Source organism: Bufo bufo, chromosome 1, assembly GCF_905171765.1.
Source record: "Bufo bufo chromosome 1, aBufBuf1.1, whole genome shotgun sequence".
In the NCBI taxonomy this organism is placed as follows: Eukaryota; Metazoa; Chordata; class Amphibia; order Anura; family Bufonidae; genus Bufo; species Bufo bufo.
The window spans coordinates 721,009,467-721,030,211 of NC_053389.1; the positions used below are offsets into that span (position 1 = coordinate 721,009,467).

The window sequence follows — 20,745 nt, forward strand, 5'->3', positions numbered from 1 at the left end:
CTAGGGATAGGTCGTAATGCTCACCGCAGCCGATTGTTGGTGGTGCCACTGATGAGACATTGACCTATCCTGAGGAAAAGCCCTTTAACCTTTTTGGAGCTAGTGTATGATGATGAACTACTTGTTGTTTTTGGGTGGTCTCTGACTATTATTGTTCTGGACAACATCTCCATAAGTTAAAATAATAAACTGATGATTAATCTCTGCTTTGATCTGGCCTGGGCCTGACTTCTGCCCTTTTCCTAGAACCTTGGCTGGGCTAATATTGATGAGGTGCTCATATGTCATATAGCACAAACGATTTATCATAGGGAATGAACACACCGGGCAATGATGTGAAAAATTTAACCCATGAGGTTCAGTTTTTCTTGAAGCTTGCACAGTCTTTCAGTCATGTAAAAAATGCTGAATAACAGCAATATTTGGCCCTTATGTATGATAAAATGACTAGTGAATGGTCTGTCAGGTTTAGTTTTTCCTGTCCTGACCAGGAGCCGATTTGACCTCTTTTGGATCTAGCATTGTATAACTATAGTGTGATAATGTCGCTTGTTTCCATGACCTATAGGAGCATATTGCTAAGTTTTACTAATGAATTATTTTTATAAATGCGTGCAGTTCTGGAAAATAAATACTACTATTACTTTCCCCATTGCTTAGAGATGGCCTGTCCACATGAGTTACAGCCATTATTTTCACAATTTCAAATTCTGCCTTTGTGATAGTAGTATTTATTATATATTAATAGTGTTTTACTAGTATATTAGTGTAATTCACAACCATAATAGTAATTTTATTTTATAAATACTGACTTTCTTCTTTTTCTTATAGGTATGGTCTGAACATGCGTTGCTTGGCAGCTCGAGTCAATTATAAGACTCTAATATTTATCTGCTCACTTTTTACCCTGGTGACCGTCTTGCTATGGAACAAATGCTCCTCCAATGACCATTCTTCTACCCTTCCATGGGGACCACAATTAGGCTTGAGGGTTGAAAGCCTTGAGAAGAGGGCCGCAGCTTCTGAGAGTAATGTGGCCAATGGCCAGCTTCGATCTGAGGAGGCCTCACCACAGGAGCAGCAGAAGGCACCGCCACTGGTGGGCAGTAAAGGAACCGGACTGAAGTATGAGGAGATAGACTGCTTGATCAATGAAGATCAGAATGTGCGTTGTAGGAGAGAGGGCAATGAAGTGTACATGCCTTTCTCCTGGGTGGAGAAATACTTTGAGGTGTATGGGAAAATTGCTCAGTATGATGGCTTTGAACGATTTGAGTTTTCCCACAGCTACTCCAAAGTGTATGCACAACGAGGCCCATACCATCCCGATGGAGTATTTATGTCCTTTGAAGGTTATAATGTGGAAGTGAGGGATCGAGTGAAGTGCATCAGTGGTGTAGAAGGTAATGGGTCTTATTCTGTCTTGAAATAAGTAATAAGTCAGAGCAACTGGACTTGTATTTATTTATTTTTCTTGAAGACGTTTCGCTCGTCATCCGTATGGCTTGTACGAGAATTCTCCTGTATTAAATACTGGTGACTCGTGCTTCAATCATGGAGGATACAGTGTTGATTGTATGTCCATGACTGAAGCTATTCGTTGTGATTAAACTTCCGCGGGAGAGGTGTTAGAGCTGCATTGTAAGTTGCAGACAATACATGTTGGACCCCTCCCCCACTATTCAAGCTTTGTTTCTTGAATAGAGGTTAAGGGGTCTGACATCTAAGTTTATCACATCCAATAGCTTCAGTCATGCAAATGCAATCAACACCTTACCTCCATGACTTGAAGCGCAAGTCGCCAGTATTTAAAGGTGAATGACAATCGAAACATTTTCAAGGAAAAATACAAGTCCAGTTGCTCTGACGTAATGGCTTAACAGATTTGGACAACTTCTTCCAGGATATCGCTCATACAATCAAATTTGCAAATGTCCTTATGCATACACTGTCCATTTGAAGGGCATAACTTCACCCTTTGCATTACATGAAAGAAAATCACAACGTAAATTTACATGCTTCAGATCTGCACCACAAGTCAAGTTATGTGTATATTTTGGAGTGGAAATTTTCTGCAGTGCATGGATGAGACTTCTTAAAATATAATCCTCTTTACTGCTGCACATTTTCTGCCTGCAATTCCCCTGCGGAGAATCCATAGCGAAACCGCCACATGTGGCCGTACCCTTAGTAAGAAAAAAAGTTCGAGCACAGAAAAGGTACCAACCCAAACATAGCAAGATCGCCACCTTCCACAGAAGTCAGACTTGTGGTGAACTTAATCTCACTCCAGCTTCCACCTAGAATTCTGCCCATTAGACTGTAAAGTTCATGACCTTATCCCTAGGTCCTCCATATCAGATCAGTAGGGTCTGACTCTTGGCATCTCCTGCCACCAGCTGTGTCTGGTATTACAGCTCAGTCCCATTTACTTGAACTTCAGCCAAGAAGGTGAAATTCTGATACCAAGCACAGCTGCTACTCCTAAAAGGTAAGAAGCTATACCTGGTACACAGTGAAGAAGACGCAGCTTTTCCTGGAGTGTTGCAGCCCCTTAAAAAGCTGATCGCTGGCGGTTCTGCAGGTCAGATCCCCACCAATCAAGTTTTAAAGTGTCCCCTTAAACAATGACAAGTTCACATGTAATTATAATCTTATTTCTAGTGAAATACAGCAAAATTATGGATTTAGTCAAACTTTTGGTTCCTTAGCCCAACTGCCATATTATTTCTACCTTTTCCATAAGGATATTTACGTTTCCATTGTATTCAGTGCTTGGCTCTGTGGGAATCATTGGTTGTAGTATCACTTTTTCCCAAACAAAAGTATGTACCCCCCCTCCCCACCAAAATGTGACCACCCCTTGACACTGAGACCCAAGCACAGTTAGGTGGTCGCTCAGCAGGTTCCTTCAAGTGTGTTAAAATTTCTATTGGATAATAATGCAAGAAAAAGGCAACAATAATAAGGTGCATGGGAAAAGGTTGGAGTTTAATATTTTAGAAACCTATTCTGTTCCCTTTTTGCTGGAAGATTTGGAAATGACTTGATAAGACCGTTCTGGTAAGTGTGGTTTCTCAAGTTTACATGTGCCAGATCACAATGCTGCAATATTGTTTTCAGCATAGAGATTGCTAAATCCTGTCTGGAGCCTGGAGTAGCGGAGGTTGCAGAGCACAGAGCAGCTGGAATATGGGAGGAAGGGCAACCATGCCAAGCGTCAAGCACCGCCATCTCGGTCCCTGCACCACACATACAGAGGGCTTGTGTTATTACGTTAATATTTTCTATGCAGATGCAGCAGCCATTGAAGCAAGGACATATTAATTTACACTTTTTTGAATTGGCTTCTCAGCTATTAGCAAAGACATGACTCTGTACATGTGCTCGACGCGTCCAGTTACTGTTTAGCTAAGAAAGCGGTCACATAGACCACTCACCATACCAGGGATGTTGATCACAGGAGAAGGCATAAAATGCACTGCTCACAAAAAGTTAGGGATATTTGGCTTGTAGGTGAAATTTCGGGATTAACCTAAAATGCACTCTAACCTTTACAGGTGAACTTAATGTGACCTTCTCTAAACTTTTGAATGCACATGCCCCAACTGCTCAATGTTTCAGTACTTTTTGCACAACTTGTGGTTTCTAACAGGGCGCTTATCTGCAAAGTTTACAACGGGTTTTGATCCGTGAAATTTAAACAGTCCTCCTCATCATGCATTTCACAATTTGACATCATGAGACCAAGACGACGCCTAACAATTGATCAACAGTACCTCGCCATTGCAAGGCTTCAAGCAGGATGTTCTTAGACAAAAGTGGCCACTGAGCTAAAAGTGTCAGTGTCACCAGCAGGTTGTATCAGAGAGATTGGAAGAATCACAGAAAGACCTAGAAGTTGACGTCCTTCCCACACTGATATCCGCTTCATTGTGAACAATGCCCTGCGGAATCGAACGATGAATGCCACACAACTCCACGCACATTGAAGGGAGGTAATAGGCACCCAAGTGTCACATCAGACCATTTGAAACCATTTACATCAGTGTGGTCTGCGTGCTAGACAACTTGCACGGGTACCTGACCACACCACCAGGCACAGGCGTCATTGTCTTGCATGGGCCAGCGAACATCTACGCTGGACGAGGAACCAGTGGTGTTGGTGACGTCGAGGAGAGCGCTATGCATCAGCCACTGGCGAACCTTTGGTGGTGGTAGTGTGGGCAGGTGTGTCTAGCCAATACAGAACTTCCCTACACTTTGTGAATGGTACAGTGACAAGCCCATACTACTTGAATAACATCATTAATCCAGTCATTGTGCCTCTGCATGAACAACACAGGCCTAATTTCATCTTCATGGGTGACCATGCCCCATCTCATTGAGGTTGCATCATTACAGAACAGCTGCTGGAGACTGGGGTACCTCAAATGGAGTGGCCTGCACTTTCTCCAGACCTGCATCCCATTGAAAACCTATGGGATCAGCTTAGGTGCCGTGTAGAGGCTCGTAACTCTGTACCCCAGAACCTCAATGACCTGAGAGCCATCCTGCAATAAGAGCGGGATGCCATGCCTCAGCAGACAAGAAGTCGACTTGTGAACAGCATGAGACGTCGTAGAGCGGTAATTGATGCTCAAGGCCACATTGCAAGTTATTGAGATTTTTGTGGGGGTATACCCACCATTTGTTTGCTTTTTGTTTCAATAAATTGTTTAAGATGAGGAAATCGCCATTGCATGCTTCTACTTAAATGCAAAAATTACTGCAAAAAATTCACCAAAATGATACGCAACTGACAATACTAGCTAATTCCTCAGGCCAATGTTAAAAGCTGAGAACTTTGCCAATATCTTCCAGTCAGGAACATATCGGAGCCCCTCATGCACCACATCACGGTGTCTCAGCACGCATGGGGTCCTACCACTCAACTGCCCGTGGTGTGTGAACAGGGTCTGAACAGTGCTAGAAACCAACTCACAGCCAGACTCTCACATGCCTCCATAGTGGTATCACCAATGCATTGTGAGGTAGGATAAAGCTGTGAGCCGCACCCACAACAGACCATGTGACACAGAAGCCGCACCCACAACAGACCATGTGACACAGAAGCTACCAGGTGCGAAAGAACGTTACCAGCAAAATAAAGTGGCACATTCCATACACATAAAGACAAAAAACTGTGGTGCATGAGGGGCTCCGATATGTTCCTGACTGGAAGATATTGGCAAAGTTCTCCAGCTTTTAACATCGGCTTGAGGAATTGGCTAGTATTGTCAGTTGCGTATCATTTTGGTGCATTTTTTGCAGTGATTTATTTTTTTTATTTTTTTTGTATTATATATATATATATATATATATATATATATATATATATATTCATCTGCACAATGTATCATTTTGTGTAAGATGTGCATGTGGTCTGCCCCGGCATCCTCCATTGTACGCATTTTTTGCTGGGGATTGCTGTTATCTGCGGACCGCATGCGGAGGAATTTATCCCCCGGTTTTAGACACACTACAGTGTTTTTGGGTTTGGAGCATTTCCACCCGTTTAGGCCACTTTTTTTTCAGTGAGTTTTTTTCTACTTAAATGCCCTACTTTCATGATATAATATTGCTGTAGAGTGAACTTTTTACGTTTTCTATAAATTTCACCTGAATGACAAATATCCCTGACTTTTTGTGAGTAGTGGTATGTTCAGTGCAGCAAAAGATATGTGAGGGATCTGTAACCTATGTATTTTACAGGATTCCTTTTTTTTTTTTTTTCCCTTCAGGACAAATTTAGCTTACAATAATCCATTTTTATTTTTTATAACCCCCCAATGTAACTAACTTGTGCCCCTATCTGTGGTCCCACCGCTAGCACATTCTTGGCAGGTTTCGATCCACGCAGGAACTGGAAGTGGCTTGGTCCCATGACTACTATGACCAAACGCAGGCCTCAGTGGTCACATATGCTTGAACGAAATGTCACTGCCAGTCACGCAGATCTGACCAGAGGCCGCAGCAGTCACAAGACCAAACCATATTGTGGTCCTGTGGGGACCAGGGTAGTGGCACAGGCATGGCAGGACCATGGACAGGTGGTGCTGAGGCCAGCCCTGATTCAGATACTAATATGAACATTGACTGGACCTGTACTAACTGATATTGTTATATGCAGACCGTTGACAACACTGGCGTTATATCCAGGCGACTTTTTGACATTAACGCTTGTATAGTGCTTCAGTTTGTTTTCTATTTAGTTGACAACTTCTTTCTCCTTTAACAAATGTTTTGTACTACTTGTGTCTTTCCTTAGGGGTCCCGTTATCTACCCAGTGGGGTCCACAGGGATATTTTTACCCAATCCAGATTGCCCAATATGGGCTAAGTCACTATAGCAAGAACTTGACCGAGAAACCTCCACATACGGAGGTGTATGAGAAGGCGGATGAAAAATCTGAAGGAGTGCTGGGCACATGGACTATTCCTAAGGGAGCGTCTCTTACTACAGTTTATGATAAGACCAGAAGTAGTCATGTCAGACACTTTGTAGTACCAGGTGAGTGTGGGCCGTAATCACATTTTCTCTCAGATATTGTTATGCACACTGATTTATTCTTAAAGGGGTTGTGCCAATTGTTTAAGTTATCCCCTAACCACGGGATTGGAAATAACTACCTGATCACTGGGGGTCTGACCGCTTGGACCCCACTGATCACGACTACGTTGCTTGGCTGTCTCTGGAGTGTCCATAGAGAATGAATGAATGGAGCGGCAGTGGACATGCACGACCTGCCGCTCCATCATAACGGGGGAACAGGACCTTAGTTCTCGTGATCGTTGGGGGTCCCAGTGGTCAGATCCCCAGCGATCATCTAGTTATATCCTAAACTTTGGATAGGGAATAACTTGCCATGAGCCGCTGACATAGATTATGTATTTCACAGCGCCACTCCATGTCCAGAACTAAATCTAAAGCGTGAAAAACTTCTGTATTCTCAGCAACAAGGGATATCTTGGAAAACCCCAATTCAGCCTCAGGCCGATACTTCTAATGCATTATCTGAATTCTGACTACAGGGAAGCAACGAATTGTATTTAATTGAGAAAACCTCTTCAGTAAGTTTCGGTTTGCCATTGCCTCCTGTTTACATTGACTGCTCCCGAGCTGGATGCAGGTCCCTCACTGGTATCTGACAGACCCATTTGTCAGCTGTGTGATAAGTTCTACCTTGCGTTCATTACCGGAGAGGGGGAGGAAAGCCTGTCCTCCAGCGCCGTCCCTTAAGGACTTATCTAGAAGGAGATGACAAAAGTGACTTCATTGTCTCCTGAAGTGATTGACTAGTTAATCCTAATGGGTATTGATTAGAGGATCCAAAGTACATTAAAAGAGGCCAAAACGGAGAGGATGAGATGGCGAAAACATTATTAGGCCTCAGTGGATTATGTTGGGAAGGAAGACAGCCACATGTAGGAACATTTCTCATGGGTACACATTACTTATTTACAAAGTCCATCAAAGGATCATTACTCTAGTAGTAAGAGTCTGCTCCTCACTTTAATGGCAGAGTACATTTCAGTAAGGCCTTTCCATTCCCATCCTATAGCTTTAACCAAAGATACTGGCCACATAGTCCACATTTGTCAGCCAATGTGAAGAGCAGGCTGATTTATTTCAGCTTTTATGACCTGTTTTGTGGTGCTTGTGATAATCAGAAGAGGATGCTGGTAATCAGGAGGTATTCCCACCCTATAAATTAAGGAACCAAGATTCTTTAAAGGGGTATTCTGTTTTTTATTTATTTTTTATTTGTTTGCATTGTAGGCGATTTTTATAAATTTTTACATATACATGTATTTAAAATTTTGCTTACTTCCCTTTCTTACTTTTTAATGGTATAGCCCATGATTCAGTCAGTCCTGTGTAATGCATTCCGTGGCCTAACTGAAACATGGCATCAGTCATGTGACACCCCACTGACATTCAGTAAGCAACAGTGTTAGGTGACATACATGTGCTGGGTCAGGACACGTCCATGGGATATCTACATAGGAGTAATGGTGGAAATTGTGGCTATAAGTTACTGTATGTGTGTTTACATGACTGCCTGTTTTCCCCTCACCCACGACCGCACCATGAGAGAGAGGCTCCGCCCCCAGACGGGAGACCTCAAGCATAAAAAGGCAGAGGCTCTCCTCCCACCTCAGTATGGCTTCCTGTCTCTGGAGGGAAGCCTTAAGAAGTTCTATAGGTGGCTTCTTCCCCCGGTATCCCTGGTTTACCTGTGGACTTCTATAATATATGGTGGCATATTCTTGCGCCGAGGGACCTGCAGAGGCGCGTTGGCCCTTACAGAGGGCTTTGAAGCGCTGTGGGATATGGCTGCTTGGTGACGTAGTGGCCAGAGCCAACTTTTTCTAGGACTGCTACTGGATTCAAGGGTACAGGGGTGTTTCTTAACGGAAGAAAAGATCGCGAAATTGAGAGAAGAAATGCAAGATCTAGCCAGGAATGTCTCTGAGAAAAGGTATGTCTATTCTGGGAAGTTTGACATAATGTATTCCAGCTGTTGTATGGGCCCAGTTCCACTCAAGAGGCCTACAATGGGTTCTATTGTCAGCTTGGGAAGGGGGCAAAAAACCCTTAGGCCTCTTTCACACGGGTGTTTGCGGGAAAATGTGCGGGTGCGTTGCGGGAACATGCGTGATTTTTCCGCGCGAGTGCAAAACATTGTACTGCGTTTTGCACTCGCATGAGAAAAATCGGCATGTTTGGTACCCAAACCCGAACTTCTTCACAGAAGTTCGGGCTTGGGATCGGTGTTCTGTAGATTGTATTATTTCCCCTTATAACATGGTTATAAGGGAAAATAATAGCATTCTGAATACAGAATGCATAGTAAAATAGCGCTGGAGGGGTTCAAATAAATAAATAAATAAAAATAATTTAACTCGCCTTAATCCACTTGATCGTGCAGCCGGCATCTCTTCTGTCTTCTTTCTTTGCTGTGTGCAGCAACAGGACCTGTGGTGACGTCACTCCGGTCATCACATGATCCATCACCATGGTAAAAGATCATGTGATGACCGGAGTGACTTCACCACAGGTCCTGTTGCTGCACACAGCAAATAAAGAAGTCAGAAGAGATGCCGGCTGCACGATCAAGTGGATTAAGGTGAGTTAAATTTATTTATTTTAACCCCTCCAGCGCTATTTTACTATGCATTCTGTATTCAGAATGCTATTATTTTCCCTTATAACCATGTTATAAGGGAAAATAATAATGATCGGGTCTCCATCCCGATCGTCTCCTAGCAACCGTGCGTGAAAATCGCACCGCATCCGCACTTTCTTGCGGATGCTTGCGATTTTCACGCAACCCCATTCATTTCTATGGGGCCTGCGTTACGTGAAAAACGCACAAAATAGAACATGCTGCGATTTTCACGCAACGTACAAGTGATGGGTGAAAATCATCGCTCATGTGAACAGCCCCATAGAAATGAATGGGTTGGGATTCAGTGCGGGTGCAATGCGTTCAACTCGCGCATCGCATCCGTGCGGAATACTCGCCCGTGTGAAAGGGGCCTTAGAGTCCTGCCTAGTTATTTCAGACCAAACTCTAGAGGAATTAAGGTGGTGGTTGCTAAGAGACAATCTAACCCAAGGGGCTCCCTGGGTAAGGAAGAATCTTTTATGCTTGACTACAGATGCAAGTCCTTGGGGTTGGGGAGCTCATATCCTAGGACACTCAATCCAAGGCTTATGGCAAGATGGGCAGAGGTCAGCCTCTTCAAATATGAAGGAACTTATGGCAGTAAAATTTGCTATGTTAGATGTTCTTCCATTAATATCAAACAGACATCTCAGAATCATGTCGGACCCACAGCACTGTAGTTTACTATTTAAACAAACGAGGTACAAGGAGCAAGGCCTTAATGTTAATGACAAGTGAGATTCTTCAGTTGGCATAATAATTCTAGTTCCCTCTCAGCAGTTCACATATGGTGCACAGAGAATATTTAGGTGGATTTTTTGAGTCGTCATGTTATTTCCCAAGGGGAGTGGAGTCTAAACCAAGAAATTTTTAATAACATTTCTGACAATTGGGGGGTTCCTTCAGTAGATCTGTTTGCTACCAGTCAGAACAGGAAAGTTTGAAGAATTATTTTCTTTATCTCCGGAGGGATCCCCCTGTGGTCTGGATGCCTTTCTTCACAGTTGGGATTTTTCCCTGGGGTATGCCTTCCCTCCTTTTCCCTTGATTCCCAGGGTGTTACAGAAGATAAGGGAAGATCTTGCTCGGGTGATTTTAATAGCTCCCTTCTGGCCCAGGAGAACGTGGTTTACCTGCCTGAGAAAGATGTCGGTGTCAGACCCGTGGGTCCTTCCATAGATCCACGACCTTCTGTCTCAGGGGCCAATTTTTTATCCGCAGATAAAGGGCCTCCATTTGACTGCATGGAATTTGAAAGGTTCCTGCTAGCCAAGAGGGGTTTTTCGTCCATAGAAACATAGAATGTGTTGGCAGATGAGAACCATTTGGCCCATCTAGTCTGCCCAATATACTGAATACTATGAATAGCCCTTGGCTTATATGAAGGATGGCCTTATGCCTATCCCATGCATGCTTAAACTCCTTCACTGTTTTTGCAGCTACCACTTCTGCAGGAAGGCTATTCCATGCATCCACTACTCTCTCAGTAAAGTAATACTTCCTGATATTACTTTTAAACCTTTGCCCCCTCTAATTTAAAACGATGTCCTCTTGTAGCAGTTTTTCTTCTTTTAAATATTCTTTCCTCTTTTACCATGTTGATTCCCTTTATGTATTTAAAAGTTTCTATCATATCCCCTCTGTCTCGTCTTTCTTCCAAGCTATACATGTTAAGGTCCTTTAATCTTTCCTGGTAAGTTTTATCCTGCAATCCATTTACTAGTTTAGTAACTCTTCTCTGAACTCTCTCCAAAGTATCAATATCCTTCTGGAGAAATATCCTTCTGGAGATATGGTCTCCAGTACTGAGCACAATACTCCAAATGAGGTCTCACTAGTGCTCTGTAGAGCGGCATGAGCACCTCCCTCTTTCTACTGGTAATGCCTCTCCCTATACACCCAAGCATTCTGCTAGCATTTCCTGCTGCTCTATGACATGGTCTGCCTACCTTTTAAGTCTTCTGAAATAATGAGCCCTTAATCCCTTTCCTCAGATACTGAGGTTAGGACTGTATCATTGATTTTATATTCTGCTCTTGGGTTTTTACACCCCAGGTGCATTATCTTGCACTTATCAACATTAAATTTTAGTTGCCAGATTTTTGACCATTCCTCTAGTTTTCCTAAATCCTTTTCCATTTGATGAATCCCTCCAGGAACATCAACCCTGTTACAAATCTTTGTGTCATCAGCAAAAAGACACACCTTACCTTCTGCAATTTTGCTGATAAAGATATTAAACAATATGGGTCCCAGAACAGATCCCTGAGGTACCCCACTGGTAACAAGACCATGGTCTGAATATACTCCATTGACTACAACCCTCTGTTGTCTGTCCCTCAGCCATTGCCTAATCCATTCAACAATATAGGAGTCCAAGCACAAAGACTGCAATTTATTGATAAGCCTTCTATGTGGGACTGTATCAAAAGCCTTACTAAAGTCTAGATAAGCAATGTCTACTGCACCTCCGCCATCTATTATTTTAGTCACCCAATCAAAAAATTCAATAAGATTTGTTTTACATGATCTCCCTGAAGTAAACCCATGCTGTTTTTTTCCATCTTTCAATCCATAGGATTTTAGATGTTCCACAATCCTCTCCTTAAGTATGGTTTCCATTAATTTCCCCACTATTGATGTCAGGCTTACTGGCCTATAGTTGCCCGATTCCTCCCTACTACCTTTCTTGTGAATGGGCACATTTGCTAATTTCCAATCTTCTGGGACGACTCCTGTTACCAGTGATTGGTTAAATAAATCTGTTAATGGTTTTGCTAGTTCACCGCTAAGCTCTTTTTTAAAAGCTTTGGGTGTATCCCATCAGGCCCACTTATTTGTATTAATTTTAGACAGCTGATTTAGAACCTCTTCCTCTGTAAAGCCATCAAAAGATTCATTAGTCTTCCTTCCTAACTGAGGTCCTTTTTCCTTCATTTTCCTTTGTAAAAACTGAACAGAAGTATTCATTGAGGCAGTCAGCTAGTTCTCTATCTTCCATATACCTTTCTTTTGTTTTTAATTTGGTAATTCCTTGTTTTAGTTTCCTTTTTTCATTTATGTATCTGAAGAGTGCCTTATCGCTTTTTTTCACTGACTGATCTAATTTCTCTTCTGCCTGTGCTTTAGAAGCTCTTATAACTTGTTTGGGCTCTCTGCCTAATCTTATAAACTTCCCTGTCATCCTCGTGTGTGTGTGTGTGTGTGTGTGTGTGTGTGTGTGTGTGTGTGTGTGTTTTTTTTTTTATGATTTTGCCCACTTCTGCTGAGTACCACAGTGGTCTTTTCCTTTTTTTTTTTTTCTTTTACTGACAAGCCTAATGCAATTATCTGTTGCCTTCAATAGTGCCACTTTTAAGTAGTCCCATTTCTCCTGGATTCCATTGAAACTGTTCCAATCTGATAGGGACTCGTATACCACTAATCAAATTTTAGAAAAGTCAGTTTTTCTAAAAATCTAAACCTTTTTTGTGTGGTGTGACTCAGTCACTGTACTTATAGTAAACCACACTGACTGGTGATCACTAGATCCCAAGCTTTCCCCTACAGTAATATCTGATACCAAATTCCCATTTGTGAATACTAAAATGGCTTCCTTCCAGGTTGGCTCCTCAACTACTTGCTGTAGAGTTCGACTTAGTAAATACTCTCTTGAAATGTAGAAAGAAAGTAACCATTTCCATTTATGCCAGAGTCTCGAAGAAATTTCTGACTTTTGCTGATATTGATTTTAGGGAAAAATCCCTTCAAAAGTCCTGATTTTTCCAGGTATTAAAATTCCTTCAGAAGGGGTTGCAGTTAGGGTTATCTCCTAGCACCTTAAAGGTACAGGTTTCGGCTCGCTCGGCTTTGTTTAATGATAATGTGGCATCGGATCCTTGGATAGTTAGGTTCTTTAGATCAGTCTCCCGTTCTTCTCTTAATCTTTCACCCAGGGCTGCGCCTTGGGATTTGAATTTGGTTCTAAGCGCCTTTTAATAAAGCATCCCTTTGAGCCTAAGGAGGAGGTGTCCATAAAATATATATAATTCAAACTTGTCCTTTTTAGTAGCTCTAACTTCGGCCCGCAGGGTTATTGAACTCCAGAGTATTTCCATCAATTCTCCCTATACTACTATACAGCATCCAAGAATACCTTGGCCAGATGGATTACTTCAGCAATATCATTGGCTTACTCTTCCTCAGGAAAGTCTCCTCCAGAGGGCCTTAGGGCTCACTCTACTAGAGCTATCTCTACTTCTTGGGCTGAGAGGGCTTCTGTATCTATAGAGGATATCTGTAAGGCAGCTGTTTGGTCTTCTCCAACTACATTCTTCAGACACTACCGCTTACAGTTCCTTCCCTTCTAAGTTGCTTTCAGCTGTCAACCCATCCTTATTGTCTCCTTGGTTCTCACTCTCGTGGTGCTGTCGTGGGTGAGGGGAAAAAATGAAGATTACTCTGACCTGTAATTGGATTTTCCTGAACCCACGACAGCACCCTTATTTCCCTTACCTACTAGATTGGTGGTTGGTGCACGTATGTGGTGTGTTGCAAAAAAAATTATAATTACTGACTGAGTTTTCTCTCATCTTTGGAAAAACATACTGAGGTGGGAGCAGAGCCTCTGCCTTTTTATGCTTCAGGTTTCCTGCATGTGGGGGCGGAGCCTCTCTCTCGTGGTGCTGTCGTGTGCTCAGGGAACTCCAATTACCGGTAAGAGTAATCTTCATTTTCCAGGTGATATGTGAAGTGGCTGCCTGTCTCTAGGTGATGTTGTCATGTTAATAAAGTTAACTGTAAAACAACACATGCAGGGGAGACAGAACAATGCTAGGTGTGTTTCTCCATGGACACTGACATGAGGTGCTACAGGCAGTAGTCCTGTGTGTGTGTGTATGTATGTATATGTGTGTATATATATATATATATATATATATATATATCTATATATATATATATATATCTATATATATATATATATATATATATATATATATATATATATATATATATCTATATATATATATCTATATATATATATATATATATATATATATATATATATATATATATATATATATATATATCCAACGGGAGCACTAACCTAAAAAGTGGGTGCAATGTCCAAGAGGGGGTGACGGCAATCCCCAATAGTATAATAGAGAAAGCAGGACTGCACTCCTAGTTGTGATGAAAATCAAAGCAGTTTTATTCACCCATATTATGGCAATTTGCCATAATATGGGTGAATAAAACTGCTTTGATTTTCATCACAACTTGGAGTGCAGTCCTGCTTTCTCTATTTATTATTTATTATTATTATTATTATTATTATTATTATATATATTTATACAACAGGTGAATAATATATCTGGACAGTTAACTGAATGCCAGGAGTCATATGACTGACACCATTTTTAGTCCTATTCAGATCGACTACGAATCTATTTTATAGGACTAAAATGGGGCTTACCATGTATGTTAGAAAACTGTATAACTGCCTATTCTCTACGAAGCAAATTAATGTAACCCTTAAACCGGAAAACCTCTTTAAGCTTTATCTCTGCAGATTGCAAAAAAATTGTGTTCCCTGGGTGGAAGAGAAGCACTGCTTCTAACAATATGCCTGAGACACCTCTATGTTATTTTACCTTTTGTTTCCTGAATTTTGATAAAATGATTTTTACAGTGATTTACTACACACGGAATAAACAGATTCAATCATTATGTGACATCATCTGCAGGGGAAAAATCTTGAGCTGACCATACCCTTGAGAGAACAGTTGGCTGAACCATCTGATTTGGGCATAATCGGCTGACAATCTTGTCAGTCCGGCTCATGACTGTCTCTTGGCGAAAGAGGGATCGGGCATGTTGGATTTCAGTTCATTTTCTCCTGGGAGATAGGCTATCGGCCATTCATTCAGCATATTTGTATGACTAGCTTAATGCTGGCCATAGGTAAACCAATAATTCTTCTGGTTTGACCATTTATTTGAGTAACTCTTTCTGATCATGGCAAAATATCCCAGTACATATATAGGTAACAGACGATTTCCAATATCGGAACAGGTCTGTGTCCACCCAAAGGTGGCCCATGCCATTCTGTGCACTCTTGCTCCTCTTGCTTTTTCTGCCAGCCCCTCCCTACTTCTTGACTGACAGAACCAGGTGAGGGGACTATGCAGGTACCTGACCCTGTCAATCATCAAGACAAGGCGAGGCTAGCCGAGGAAGCAGGAGGAGCAAGGGTGCAAATAGTGGCTTAGGCCGCCTTTGGTGCACTTTACTGCTCATTTGCATACAGATTAAAAGTACTTTTTCTGCAGAATGACCCAATGGATCATGAAGTGAAGGTATCATTACATTCAGCTGAGCTAGTCTTTTATGAGACATTGTGTCCAATTTAACAGTGACTTTCCTGGTGACAGACTCCTTTTTAAAGACAGCGTGACCAAAACCCTATGAACCTGTTTAAGGGTGGGTGCTAAACTAGCAGAAGTCTTATAAAGTGTGTTAGAAAAAAGGACACAGTAAAGTACTCCATAAATGTACTGTATTTCTTCACGGTCTCCTCTTAACACTTATTTTCTGTTTGCCTTTTACCAGAAAATTCAGAGGGAGCATCGCTGATGCTGGGCAACACAAAAGATTTCATTTTGTCTCTTGACTTGAAGTTCTTGACTAATGGTAGTATCTCCGTGGTGCTGGAGACCACCGAGAAGAACCAGCTGTTTACTATACACTACGTGACCAACACGCAGCTCATTGATTTTCAGAACCATGATATCTATTATGGGATTGGACCCCGAATCACTTGGAGTACACTAACCCGTGATCTCTTGACTGATTTAAAAAAGGGAGTGGGACTGTCCAACACAAAAGCCGTACGTCAGACTAAGATCATGCCGAAGAAGGTTGTCCGCATTGTGGCAAGGGGCACTGGATTTTTGGATAATATCACCATCTCAACTACTGCCCACACGGCTGCCTTCTTTGCTGCCAGTGATTGGCTTGTCAGGAATCAAGATGCTAAAGGTGGCTGGCCGATCATGGTCACCAGAAAGCTGGGGGAGGGATTCAAGGCTCTGGAACCAGGGTGGTACTCTGCAATGGCCCAGGGGCAAGCATTATCTACCCTGGTCCGTGCCTATCTGATGACCAAGGAGCAGGTATATCTAGACTCTGCTCTCAAAGCAACTGCTCCTTTCAAATTGGCTTCAGAAAAACATGGAGTGAAAGCAGTTTTTATGAACAAATATGACTGGTATGAAGAGTACCCAACTACACCAAGCTCATTTGTGCTGAATGGGTTCATTTATGCCCTGCTTGGTCTCTATGATCTTAAAGAAACTGCTGGGGAGAAACAGGGCAAAGAAGCAAGGCTGCTATACGAGCGAGGGGTGGAGTCGCTCCGTGCCATGTTGCCTCTTTACGACACCGGCTCTGGAAGTATTTATGATTTAAGGCACTTCATGTTGGGCACTGCCCCTAATCTTGCCCGTTGGGACTACCACACAACGCACATTAATCAACTTCAGCTTCTTGCCAGTATAGACGGGTCTCCAATATTTAGAGAATTTATTCGTCGTTGGAAGTCCTATTTAAAAGGAGGCAGAGCTAAACATAACTAGAAGGTAGCCACAAAACCAGCCAGAAACCAAAAGCTGTCGAAGTGTGACCAGTGCCCAAGCCCAGCTCTTTCCCATATGCTTTGCTGACGGTGGTCCACATCTGTCATTGGGTTACAAAGCTGAACCGGTGCAAGGGGCAGATAAAGCCGGGGGCTGCTCACTGTACAGCCTTGCCATAATGTGTGTGAAGCATACTAGTGTTTTCTTCAATATTAGTTTTGTCTTTGGGTAGATGGAACCAGATTTAGACAGACTAGATTGGGTTTGAAGTACAATTATTTTTTTCCCCGATTTTTGATTCTGTGCCTTCAGTCCTTATGATGTCATAGAAACGGAGGGAACAATGTTTAAAACCCCATTATCTCTTAAAGGGACTTGAGGTTTTGGCTGCTGGTGACTTGAACTCCCAGTGTAGATATATTTTGTGTTGACAATCATAACAGGTAACTAGTTATCTTTCAATGACATCACGGACCGAAACGCGCAGTGCTCCTACACCTTCCCTTTTAAGCTCATGTCAACTAATATTAACCAGGGCTGTGGAGTCGGATAGCCAAAGCCCCAACTCCAAATCCTCAATTTCCCCTAACTCGGACTCCCTCATACATGGCGCATGTTTAAGCGATAAATTAATTTAAGCTTTTTATCACCCGTATGATACAATAATAAAGCTATTTAGGTAGAACATAAAATATTTATTGGATACAACTTTAGAACACAAAAAACTTTTAATAAATTGTAAATATGCAAAACTCTGCAGTAAGTGGGGGGGAAAAAACTGTTTTCAACAAAAACGCCCCCAAATATACATTTGTGGGGTGAGTATAAATTTGTTCTGAGAAATAGTATTGCCTCCATCAGATCCTCCTTCATAGATTACCTCAAATCTGATCGAATTATTTTAAGGCTATAGAACAGCCTCTCTATAGGACATTTCATCATTTTCTCAAATTCTTATGCAAATATATTCAGCACATACTGCATTGTACTAACTGTACCAATTTATTATGTATTTTTGGAGTCAGTCCATTTTATAACGACTCCGACTCCACCAAAATGGACTCCGACTCCACAGCCCTGATTATTAACAAAATACTAGAACTGTCTAATGCACTTTATCTCTCTACCTTCTTCTGCCCGGTATGAAGTTTGTCCACCACTTACCCCAAAACACTTTTCCAAAGATTCTGCCCCAAAGCTCAGACTCCTCCTTGATGCAGAGATGAGTGTTTTTGTGAATTTAAATATAGATTTACATGGTATCCAGATATAAAATGCATAGTTTTTATACCTGCCAAAAAGCTGAATAATTTTATAAGTGGAATCTCTTCTCCCCCCCCCCCCCCCATAATATAGAGAATTACTTATCATTAAAGAGAGATGTTTATCTTTCTGCATCCACCTAGAATCCCCTGCAGAACACTGACAATGCCTTTATTATACAGGTCACTGCACTGTCTGTCCTTTAGGTCTCTTGCACACGACCATATTTTGAGGTCCGCAAAATGCAGACTTGAAAAATGCCAATGACATCCGCTCTGCGTCCACCTTTTGTTGCGGACCCATTGACTTTAATAGGTCTGCATTTTTTTGCATCGGAGTTATAGAAAATGTTCTTTTTGTGGAACGGACATACGGATGTGTTAAGTACACGGACGATCCCTGTGCTTTCCACATCCATATGCCTGTTCCACAAAAAGATAGAACGTGTCCTATTCTTGCCCACAAAATTCAGACCACTAGTCAATGGATCCGCAAAAAAAAAAAAAGATACAACCCAGACATCCGTGTTTTGTGGAACTCAAAACGGATATGGTGTTTTCATGTGGCCTTATTCTGTGATCTCACTCTCATTCCTAAATAAGCTTTCTGCACCATACAACAAGGAAAAATGATGCAGCTTCCAGTACTACAGTACAGACCAAAAGTTTGGACACACCTTCTCATTCAAACAGTTTTCTTTATTTTCATGACTATGAAAATTGTAGATTCGCACTGAAGGCATCAAAACTATGAATTAACACATGTGGAATTATATACATAACAAACAAGTGTGAAACAACTAAAAATATGTCATATTCTAGGTTCTTCAAAGTAGCCACCTTTTGCTTTGATTACTGCTTTGCACACTCTTGGCATTCTCTTGATGAGCTTCAGAGGTAGTCCCCTGAAATGGTTTTCACTTCACAGGTGTGCCCTGTCAGGTTTAATAAGTGTGATTTCTTGCCTTATAAATGGGGTTGGGACCATCAGTTGCGTTGAGGAGAAGTCAGGTGGATACACAGCTGATACTCCTACTGAATAGACTGTTAGAATTGGTATTATGGCAAGAAAAAAGCAGCTGAGTAAAGAAAAACAAGTGGCCATCAATACTTTAAGAAATGAAGGTCAGTCAGTCAGCCGAAAAATTGGGAAAACTTTGAAAGTAAGGGCTATTTGACCATGAAGGAGAGTGATGGGGTGCTGCGCCACATGACCTGGCCTCCACAGTCACCGGACCTGAACCCAATCGAGATGGTTTGGGGTGAGCTGGACCGCAGAGTGAAGGCAAAAGGGCCAACAAGTGCTAAGCATCTCTGGGAACTCCTTCAAGAATGTTGGAAGACCATTTCAGGGGACTACCTCTTGAAGCTCATCAAGAGTGTGCAAAGCAGTAATCAAAGCAAAAGGTGGCTACTTTGAAGAACCTAGAATATTACATATTTTCAGTTGTTTCACACTTGTTTGTTATGTATATAATTCCACATGATAATTCATAGTTTTGATGCCTTCATAGTCGTGAAAATAAAGAAAACTCTTTGAATGAGAAGGTGTGTCCAAACTTTTGGTCTGTACTGTACATAGACTTCACAGTTACCGCTTTTTTTTTATTTAATTAGAGGTTTCTCCTGACTGTAAGATGCTGGAGGTACATTGCAGCAAGTGTTCAATATCCCTGCAACACCTTTTAAAATCAATGGGCTGTATGTGCAATGCATGCATGGGAGAGGTCCTCCTGAGAATCTCGTTGCCGCCATTTTCTGGTGGTACTGAACACGAGGCCCATCTGCTGATTGAATTACCTTTTTATATATTAGATTTGAAAACTGAGGGGCACATTTATTAAGACCGGCGTTTTAGATGCCAGTCTTAATAAGCCCTGTGTAGCTGGTGGTGGAACGCTGAAGTTATGCACAGGCGCCGCCCTATACATAACTTCTGTGCATCCAGCGCCGATTTTAAATGTAAGACAGCTACGTGCTGTCTTACATTTAGACCTTTTACTCTACCTTAACCAGGCGTAGAAAATGCTGAATTAGACAGGCCTGCCGGTCTGTCCTCTTCCCCGCCCACGCCATACCCACTTTTTTAGACCTGACGTCGGGAGGTGTACGCCGGATGTATGCCACATTTGTGGCGTATATCTGGTTATAAAGGACCCCCTGAGTTTCTATACCAGACATCCAAAACCATCTTTTTATTTATTTTTTGTCAGGAATTGGCACTTCTCCCATTGAATTTGGAGCCGCTCCCAGCGGGAGTTGAAGAGGTGCTCTTACAGGGTGGCTCTCTGTTCTGGCTGATAGAGGCGGAACAAGCCTCTGTGACATCAGTGTGCCGTAATGGGACATGAGGACTGGGTTGTCTTCATGAGACAGCCTCTCATACACACAACAGTGTTTGTCTTCCATCTGCTTTTGGTATTTTTTTGTGGATCCATACCATGCATTTCTCTGGGGGCCTTGCACACAGGTTATAGAACATGGTCTGATTTGTGAACAAGAATAGTCCTTTTTGTTGATGGGAGTGAGAGAAACATGGAGTTCACACAGAAGGTATCCACATTTTGCAGATCGAAATACAGACACGACCCTGTGCATGTAGCCTAAAGGCCCCCATACACATTAGTGTATTTTCCGCTGAACCTGAATGGT

At 42.1% G+C, this 20,745-nt stretch overlaps 1 protein-coding gene across 2 annotated transcripts in view; it reads left to right on the top strand.

Annotated features, from left to right (window-relative positions):
- Positions 1-18,489, top strand: part of GLCE (glucuronic acid epimerase) — a 73,250-nt gene extending 54,761 nt beyond the window's left edge. The window contains exons 2-4 of one of the 2 annotated variants that reach the window (XM_040414333.1): positions 832-1,403; positions 6,311-6,553; positions 15,807-18,489. In XM_040414333.1, coding sequence (XP_040270267.1) covers positions 845-1,403; positions 6,311-6,553; positions 15,807-16,831 — 1,827 coding nt within the window. In that variant the 5' untranslated portion in view covers positions 832-844 and the 3' untranslated portion in view covers positions 16,832-18,489. Of the gene's footprint in view, positions 1-831; positions 1,404-6,310; positions 6,554-6,996; positions 7,225-15,806 lie in introns of those variants that run through there. The other variant, XM_040414334.1, reaches the window with a different exon arrangement.
- The last annotated feature ends 2,256 nt before the right edge of the window (positions 18,490-20,745 follow it).